The 8,983-nt window shown below is 48.9% G+C and overlaps 1 protein-coding gene across 2 annotated transcripts in view; it reads left to right on the forward strand.

The window, feature by feature from the left end:
• gripap1 (GRIP1 associated protein 1) overlaps window positions 1-8,713 on the forward strand; it is a 44,844-nt gene extending 36,131 nt beyond the window's left edge. For both annotated transcript variants that reach the window (XM_088934214.1, XM_088934231.1), the window contains 2 exons: window positions 3,044-3,213; window positions 5,916-8,713. In XM_088934214.1, the coding sequence (XP_088790340.1) occupies window positions 3,044-3,213; window positions 5,916-6,002 (257 nt within the window). In that variant the 3' untranslated portion in view covers window positions 6,003-8,713. The remainder of the gene's footprint in view (window positions 1-3,043; window positions 3,214-5,915) is intronic.
• Window positions 8,714-8,983: the final 270 nt, after the last annotated feature.

Below are 8,983 nucleotides of genomic sequence, written 5' to 3' on the forward strand. Positions count from 1 at the left end.
GCTCTCTGATACTGAGCATTTTCAGAGTGCTGGGCTGCAGTGTGTTGAGTGTCTCAGTATCAGTGAGCTGGGCTGCAGTGTGTTCAGGAGTTCATTGTTGGGGTGAGAGGCTGCAGTGTGTTCAGTAGCTCACTAATTCAACAAAGTAGATGTATGACTACGGTAGTCCGGTAGTGGTGTGCAGTTGAGACACCTGCCTTAATATAAGAACAGAGTGATGCCCAGAAATATAAATTAGAAGTTGTAACATGAAAGTTTTCCAAGGACAAATACCATACAGAAGAACTTGTCTTGTCCCCAGCGTATTTCATACTCACTATCTGTGCTTTTGCTATAAATCCTCTCTGCTCTGCGAGTGTCTGATTTTTTTCCAGAGAGTTAAAATTATTTTATACTGACACTCTTTAAGGTGAAGCCCCAAAGCCTTTCTGTGCTAAGCAAAAGATTGCAAATCTTTCCTCTGTGACAGTCTCTCATTACTTCTAAATCAGCTGTTTATTACTGGTGAAATATGCTGAGATTACTGGGGTGTTTTGTTTTTTTGCTGGGAGGTAGAATAGTACATCTCTTAAATCACACAGTAACATTTCTTTTGGTACTTGTTTGCCAGACATTAGACTAACACAGCAGAATTACACAGCAATCCTCAAACTGATTAACTGTTTCTGCTTTTGTCTTTTGCAGAGAAAACATTTCTGTATGCCTTTTAATAAATACATAAGATTTAAACGGCTGGGGCTGGATTTTGAGAACGGGCAATTGAAGAGTTAGTACCCAAGTTGGTAACCAAGCTGTTGTTTGTGTTTGTTTTAATTTTAACTTGATTTGAAATGTGCGAAATATAACTTTGTTAATTCACCTTTTCAAACATGACCATTTCCTCACAGTAGTGCAGGCAGAGCCATGCAAGCATGGTAGTGTGCCTGCGTAGTGTTCTAGCCTGCTCAGACGACGCTCTGCTTGCAGGAAGGATACCACTTGTAAGAGCCCTGTTTTACTCTTAATAGGTCAGCAGGAACATGACTGTGCTGTAAACTTGAAACGCCAGATCTTCGGTGAACAGGTGTCACCTGGACTGCTAACGACCTGACAGTATCACTTACCTAATCAAAGCAAGCGATGATCTCAGTGTCTGGTATGGCCCTTTACACTGGATTTAAATCAAATGAAACTGGGGCAGCCACCCCTCCAGTTGAGATTACTGGACTGCTAAACCCTGTGCGTTTAGTCTAATTTCAGGTCATTGGCCGTATCGCTTGCTGGCCTGTCCTCTCCCCGGAGTGCTCCGTTACCAGTCTGTGTTTGGGTTTCCGAAGCTGGAGGGCTGTAGTAGAAACAGTAGATGACCGCAGTCACTCCACTTGACATTATTAGTGTCAGTGTTGGAAACCAGTATCCTGATAACTGACTAAGTGGGTGACCTCTGTGTAGGAATATGAGAATCATTACAGATGAGCTCCGCTTTGTTCACATGGATCGTTTAGCTTCTTGTAGCTTAGTTATCGCAGGATATGATCAAGATGTTTGTTTTGGACCTAAGTGGGGAAACAATACAGGAAAGTTTAGTCAGCTATTGAACTCTCTTCTATATTCTCAACTCTTGCAGTTCTGCATGTTAAGATAAGTGCCTGCTGTTTTCTGTCCTTCCCCCCTTGCTGAACGCAAAACAATTGCTTGCATTACCCCTGGTGAAGATTTTTAGACATGTAATTAAACAAGCAGGTTGATAATAAAATCAGTTAAACTAGATTCGTAGTAGAGATGGTGGCACAGTGGTGAGCAGTGCTGGGTTCGGTTCCTGGGGTGCCTCCTGTGTGGCACTGTGTGAGTTGGAATGTCCCCACTGTCCAAAGACGTGCTGGCGGGTTCATGGGCTTCTGGGAAACTGGCCCTGGTGCGAGTGTGAGCGTGTCTCCGAGTCGGTGTTTGTGTGTGCCCTGAGATGGACTGGTGTCCTACCTCGCGCCCGTTGAGTCCCAGGATCGCCTCTGGCTCCCCCGCGAGCCTGTGTTGGAAGAAGTGGTTAAAAAAGGATGGATAGTAGTGTGTATATTGTGTGTATATAGTGTCTTTTTCACCAAATGTGTGAAAATGTGATCATTTTACAAGTGGCTTTGAGACAGATGAGTGTTTTCTTTTCACAGTGGAGAGCAGTATTGGTGGGGGGGGAAGCGCATTACTGTCTGAGTTGGTGCTTGATGAGTTTCTCCCGTTGTGAAAATACAAAACGACTTTAAAGCCTGATAGTATTAATGGTTGTGATCAAATCAAACTCAGGTACCTCTTTCTTACCTGATGCAGGTTCCTCTCTTTTTTTTCTGTACATCACAGCTAAAGGGGCTGACTGAGGCTCCAGAGTGCAAGAGGTCAAACCCAGTTACTGTCTGGAAAACTGGCCTTTTCTAACCATTCTAACAAAACTAAGGTTGCTGCTGGAAGAGGTGTTAGTGGAGCCAGCAGGGGGCGCTCACCCTGCGGTCCATGTGGGTCCTAATGCCCCAGTATAGTGGCGGGGACACTAGACTGTAAACAGGCGCCGTCCTTCGGATGAGACGTAAAACCGAGGTCCTGACTCTCTGTGGTCATTAAAAATCCCAGGGCGTTTCCCGAAAAGAGTAGGGGTGTAACCCCAACGTCCTGGCCAAGTTTCCCATTGGCCCTTAGCAATCATGGCCTTCTAATAATCCCCATCTATGAATTGGCTTCATCACTCTGCTCTCCTCCCCACTGAGAGCTGATGTGTGGTGAGCGTTCTGGCGCACTATGGCTGCCGTCGCATCATCCAGGTGGGGCTGCACATTGGTGGTGCTGGAGGGGATCCCCAGGACCTGTAAAGCGCTTTGAGTGGAGTGTCCAGAAAAGCGCTATATAAGTGTAAGCAATTATTATTATTATTATTATTATTATTATTTTAATTAAGCAGCAGCGTCAGCTTCGACTCGGTCACAAGCCAGAGAGGTGAGGTTGGAGGCGTCTGGAGGCGGGGAGCTGCTGGCCTGTGAGGTTGACCTCGCTTTCCACTTCCTGTTTCCTTGCTTGCCAGACGTGTCCGGAGCCGCCGCTGGGGGTCACGGCGGCCAGCAGGAGAGGGGGGGGCTGGGCTCCGTGTTGCGGGACCTGGTGAAGCCCGGCGACGAGAACCTGCGGGAGATGAACAAGAAACTGCAGAACATGCTGGAGGAGCAGCTGACCAAGAACATGCACCTACAGAAGGTGGGAAGAGGAAAGGGGAGGAGCTGGGGGCGGGACAGGAAGGGGAGGAGCTGGGGGCGGGGCAGGAAGGGGAGGAGCTGGGGTGGGACATAGGGCAGGGACAGGAAGGGGAGGAGCTGGGGGGGGCAGAGGGCAGGGACAGGAGGGGAAGCGGGGGAGTTGGGGGCAGTACAGATGACAGGAACATGAGGGGAAGAGTCAGGGGCAGGACAGAGGGCAGGGACGGGGGGAAGAGAGGGAGGGCAGAACCAGGTGGGGAAGTGGGGGGTAGAAGCAAAAGAGGTATAGAGGGCAAGAACAGGATGGGAGGAGAGGGTGTGAGAGAGGGGTGACAGGAGGAGCGATAGAGAAAGGACAGGAAAAGGCACTACTGCAGCACTGTTGCCTGTCCAGGACTCCATTGTTCTGTGAACAGGGTGAAGAAGGTGCAGATTCAGGGATTCTTTTTCTGTTCTCCTGGGAGCTGAGCTGTGGTCCTCGGCCCCAGCTGTCTAAATTTCTGCCTTGTCTGGGTTCGATAACCTACAGGGCTGGGATCTGGAGAGCTGAGAGCAGCCCCGTTATTTTCAGGCACAGAAAGTGAGTTTGAAAGGAACTTTGGAGAGCACAGGGATTTAAAAAAAAGACGCAAAATAAAAAATTGGAAATATCCATTTCACTAAAAGGCAGGAAATGAGTGTCACTAATTGTCTGTTACCCGGAATAGAAAAGTAATTGCTGAGCATCACATAATGTCCTGTAAGTACGCGAAAGCAGCCAGACAAGAAACAGATGTTATAGGTAATGTTTCCTCCTATGTTTTGCTTTACAGAAGTCTTCAAAAAGAAAGTTAACTCTGTCATATGTCAAAACAAGAGAAGCAATCTCCTCTTGCACCCGGCACTGGGAAACAGCAGCAATAAGCAGTCTGTCAGGCAGCTATGATGATGATGATGGTTTGTCGTTTAGAAGATGCTCATCCCCAGTGTTTGAACTGTGGAATTGCCATCTGAGGCTATAGAGAGGCTGATGGCCGGAGCCTTACTCCTGCTGTGAAGGAGGGAGCCTGGGGATTCAGAGGCTCGCTCGGACTGCCGCTGCGTCGGTCTGCGGCCCAGCTGGGAGCCTCCTGGTAACCCAGTGTGCACTGGCCTCTGGGACAGGCTGTCTGTAGCTGCAGTAAAGGGACAGGCTTTAAAAAAAGATGAGGGAGAGGCTGCTCTCACGTGGTAGGGCTCGTTCTGAGGGAGCTGGCGTCTAGACTTTGCTCAGCCAGGCGTAGCTCAGAGCCACTTCTGCAGCTGAACAGAGGGTCGGCCCGCGTGTGCTGTGACAGCACAGAGCAGCTCGTTCGTTACAAACGCCTCCAGGCATGACGTCGTTTACCGCATCCCAGGATAATAAACAACAGTTGTTCGGCTACAATATCGTTTCTTGTTCTTGCGATTTTGGTCCGACGTGAAACAGATTTCAGATCTAAAATCGGGGATTGGGAAGGGTGGAGGGCATTTAGGGTCATCACCTTCCTGCCATTTTCAGCTTCTTCCCAGGTGCAGGAGTTCTCTGCAGTGCACGTCCACCTCTGATCTGCTATCGCATGGCTTCTCTTCCAAAAAACTCCCTCCTGCATTTGAACATTTGTTGCTGTGTCCCAGCAACAAAAGTATTTTTGGCTTTGTGCCTCCTTTCTCTCTGTTCGAACCCAGTACTTGGGCTTTTCCTCGAGGTTCGCCGTGACGGCGGTGCTCCAGGGGCGGGGGGGTGCCCCGAGAGCCCCTCGTGCTGCTGTGAGTGTCGGAGGCAGTGCGGAAAGGCAGCTTGCACACCTGTAGATCCGTCTCTCGTCTGCTCTGCACTGCAGCTGCATTCTGAGGAAAATAAATTCAGCAGCAAAATTCAGCACAAATTGAAAAGCAGTTCGGGGTCAGCGTTGCGCTGTGCGTCCTTGTCGCGTGCATGTGTGTGTGCTGCAGGGGTGGCCGTGGGGTGCAGAGGGGTCGTGTGCACCAGCGCTCGGTTTCATCTTGATGAGATAGAGAGACACAGAGATGCTCAGTTCCCTCTCCCAGCTCAGAGCGCTGATGTGAGGGAGGCCTTCGGCCAGTTCCTTTTCCCCGAACGCTCGTCTGTCCGGCTCTTGCCGTGGTGTCATGGAATAATGGTCGGAAGTGAGATTTCACAGTTTCCACTCTCCCTTTCCCGAGCTGGTGCAGATCCGTGTTGCCGAACGCAGACAAGGCAGTGTCTCATTAGGAGAAGTGACTCCTGTCTTGATGTGGATGAGCACTCAACTGTGTCGTCGTCATCATCATCATAAACTTTATTTTATGTAATGCCTTTAAAAGTAACTTGTCGTGCTTTTTAAAGAGGAAACAAATGAACAAGGAGAAGAGGTTACAAAATTAGCCCACTTAAAAACAAGGGGTTGGAATGTAAAAGAAGCTGCAGGGGCCAGGCGGGGTTTCGAGTCTGGATTTGAAAAAGCGCAGGGAAGGTGACTTTCTGGTATCCTTGAGGAATCCGATCAATTGCTTCCGATCTGTGAGTGGGGATGCATCACAGATCAGACAATTGATTATGTGCTGATTGCACCTCAGCTCGTCAGACGTACTTCCGCCACAGACGAGGCAGTGTCCCCAATTGCTTGGAAAGATCTTCCAGTGTAAAGGGGTGTTCTTCCTAAAAAAGTGTTTTTTTGTGCATTTTCTTTGTCATCTCCTCAGGACCTCGAAGTTCTGTCTCAGGAGATTGTGCGTCTCAGCAAAGAGGCCTCCCCAGTTCTGGGACAGGACCCAAAAACGATCGACTAGGAGCAGCCAGGCCTCCCCCATCGCAGCTCTGTCCTGCCCAGCTCCAGCGGTCACCCAGAGGCGCAGACTGCGGAGCTGTGTTCCAAGACTGGACCTGAAAATGCTGGTTGTCAAGCAGGGAGCAGGAAGTGGGTGGGGCAGGAGGGGCATTTGCTACTGAATGTATTTACTGTAAAAAAAAAAACGTTTCTCTCCCATCAGTCAGAAAAAAAATGAAACTGGACTCCTAGGCATGCCATCTTATAGGCATTTGCTAACAGCTTCCTTCAGGCTGGCATGCTGGGAATGATGAAGATGGGGGAGGGGCTAGGAAGCTCTCTGGGGACGGGGGTGATGATGCACTGCCGGTCTCGACCTCTAAAGGGCAGTGGGGTGTCGACCAGTGGGAGGCGTGAGACAGTTGTCCTTTTGCAAGTGTGCTTAGGAGGGGGCTGCTGCTTTCATTTTTGGTGTAGTCGTAGTCAAAGCTTCAGGCGCGGTTATATTCCGCAGCGTGTTTTCAGCTCGACTCCATGTTCTCCAAAAAAATGGCTTGACAGTGATTTTAAAAAAGGGAAAAGCTTTGCCCATGCGCATACCAGCTACACTGATACCACGTGCTCTTAACTGTCTCGTTTCAGCTGCAATGTGCTTCTAGTGCTTGTAGCTGATGCAAGTAGCTCCATCCTCTGAACTTGCAGAGAGCCAGAGAGCATTAGCAAGGGTACGGAGAAGCATCAGATTCTCATTCTAACACCTAAACTGCACCCTCTGCCTCTGCTGGCATGACGAAAGCACTCTGTGCCCCACAGCCCTGTTTGTGCAAAATGTCTCCCACAGTGCTCTTCTCCCCTTGCTGAATCCACCCTCGTTTCTGATGAAACTCCAATTACACAGCAAACAAAAAAAAAAACTGGAGGAAAATTTTAAAAAGCTGCTTAACAGCGATGGTTCTGAAGTTCAAAATCAAGTTGCACAGCTTTCTCAGGAGTTTGGCGTGTGAGAGATTATCAGCCTTTTCCTATTACCTTTTCGATAACTGAGCTTGTTAATATTAGAGTTCAGCAGCAAATAGGCTTATTTTATAAATATATATATATAATGTGTATATTTGCTCCCTTTGATAGTAAGGAATCTGTTAGCTTTACGTGTATGTCTGTTTCAAAGGAAATAACTGAAGTATTCATAATGAAGGCACAGCAGTCACTAACACCTGGCACACTGTACTGTAATTCAGTGCTTGGTCTATGTGGTCCTGTTATTTCAGGTTATTATTTAACTTCTTGTGTTTTATGATTTAGAGAAATTGCACTTAAAAAATGTCATTCCAAAGCATGGAGGACGGTAATTCCTGAGTTTTCATTGTCAACAGCAGAGGACTCCAGTGCTCCTCTCTCACAGACTGATGTGTTTCCTTCACATCCCTCTAAACGTTTTGTGCAAAGTGTTCACCATGTGGTCTCATTGTCGGCTGTATCCTGCAATGTGCTACTGCTTGTACCAGCCTTTATCACTAAGATAAAACAAAGTGTTCTCCATCTCAGGCTCTGAATTCCAGCTGCTCCTGCTGCGTTTGGAAGAGAGCAATCTCTTGTCTGTAACTGCCATTCAACAGCCAGTGAACGTACCACCATTGCTCAGGCGCGGAGAGTCTTGGAATGGGTGAAGGCCAGGAGTCCGATGAAGTTCTGAGTGATGATCCCGGAAGGGCCAGGCCTGGACCTACTGACCGCACAGGTCTCCAGCCCTGGTCCTGCAGAGGCCTAATCCAGACAGCTTGACAGGTCCCCATGATCCGTTTCTAAAGACTGGGAAGCATGGCATAAGTGAGGGGTGACTCAAGCCAAAGTGATTGAGACAACACTTACTAAATACATTTGAATACCTTTAACCGGTTAGTGTTCTGTCAAAAGTGAAGTGAGACAGTGCTTTTCCCTTCCTTTTTCTCTAAGAAACAGTTTTGCACTGTCAGTGAAGATGAGGGGTTGGAGAGGTCAGTGTGTCTGCAGCAGGGCTGGTCAGTGAGTCTACAGTAGGGTGGCCCAGTCCTGGTCCCGGAGGGGCTGGTCAGTGTGTTTGCAGCAGGGCTGTCCAGCCCTCATCCTGAAGGGGCTGGGCAGTGTGCCTGCAGCAGGACTGTCCCCTCCTGCAGATTATCTGCATCTCTTGCTGGGAGAAGCTGTTAAACTGGTCCAATAAAACCAATAATGATCATTAAAATGAGAATCTGCAGACACATCGGCATCCAGGAACAGGATTGGGCACCCCTGGTGTGGATTGTTAGTTGAATCTGTTGCACAGGTCATGGCTATGTGTGTTCGAATAGGCATTTACAGTTTAATATCCCCCAACAAGGGGCTGGTAGTCATGCTGGTTATCTCCAGTGGCCTGTCAGCAGGTTCGCCCTGTGGGAATGAGAGAAGAGTGGGGGATTTCAAAGAAAGGGTACAGGCAGGATGTCTGATCTCAGTGTTTTTTACAGGATTTCTAACAGATTATTTTCTTCTGGTGAACGGTACCTTTCGGTACCAGTCGCAGCTGTCTGTTAAAGAAGGCTCCAGTCTTCCCCACCCACCCCACCTGTCCTGCAGACTTGCGTACCCCCATTGTCACACCGCACGGCACCCCAGCTCAACTTGCCAAAGGGACCGAGGCTTCTTGATCCCTCTGAACAAACAAAGACGTGTGAAGAGAGGAGATCGTCCGTGCAGAATAAAATCCATGACATATAACGGTCTGTCTGTGTGTCCTGTTTGCCATCTGGTGTTGTGGTGTGTACCTGTTGTGCTCCTGTGATGTTTTTAAACTTGAGAGCAGTTTCTCTCGCTGTTCTTCCCGTGGGGTCAGAGGCTCCAGGTGGAGACTCTCCTCGGCTCCGTCAGTTCTAGTTGTCGCTCCCCTCGGGCTGTGGAGCCCCGAGAAGGTCAGCTGATGCCTGGCTCTGCAACTGGAAGGCAGTGACATTGGAGAAGTGCCTCTCCATGTCTCATTGCCCCAGGAGC

The sequence above is a fragment of the Atractosteus spatula genome, chromosome 2 (genome assembly GCF_055471065.1).
Source record: "Atractosteus spatula isolate fAtrSpa1 chromosome 2, fAtrSpa1.hap1, whole genome shotgun sequence".
NCBI classification, from domain to species: Eukaryota; Metazoa; Chordata; class Actinopteri; order Semionotiformes; family Lepisosteidae; genus Atractosteus; species Atractosteus spatula.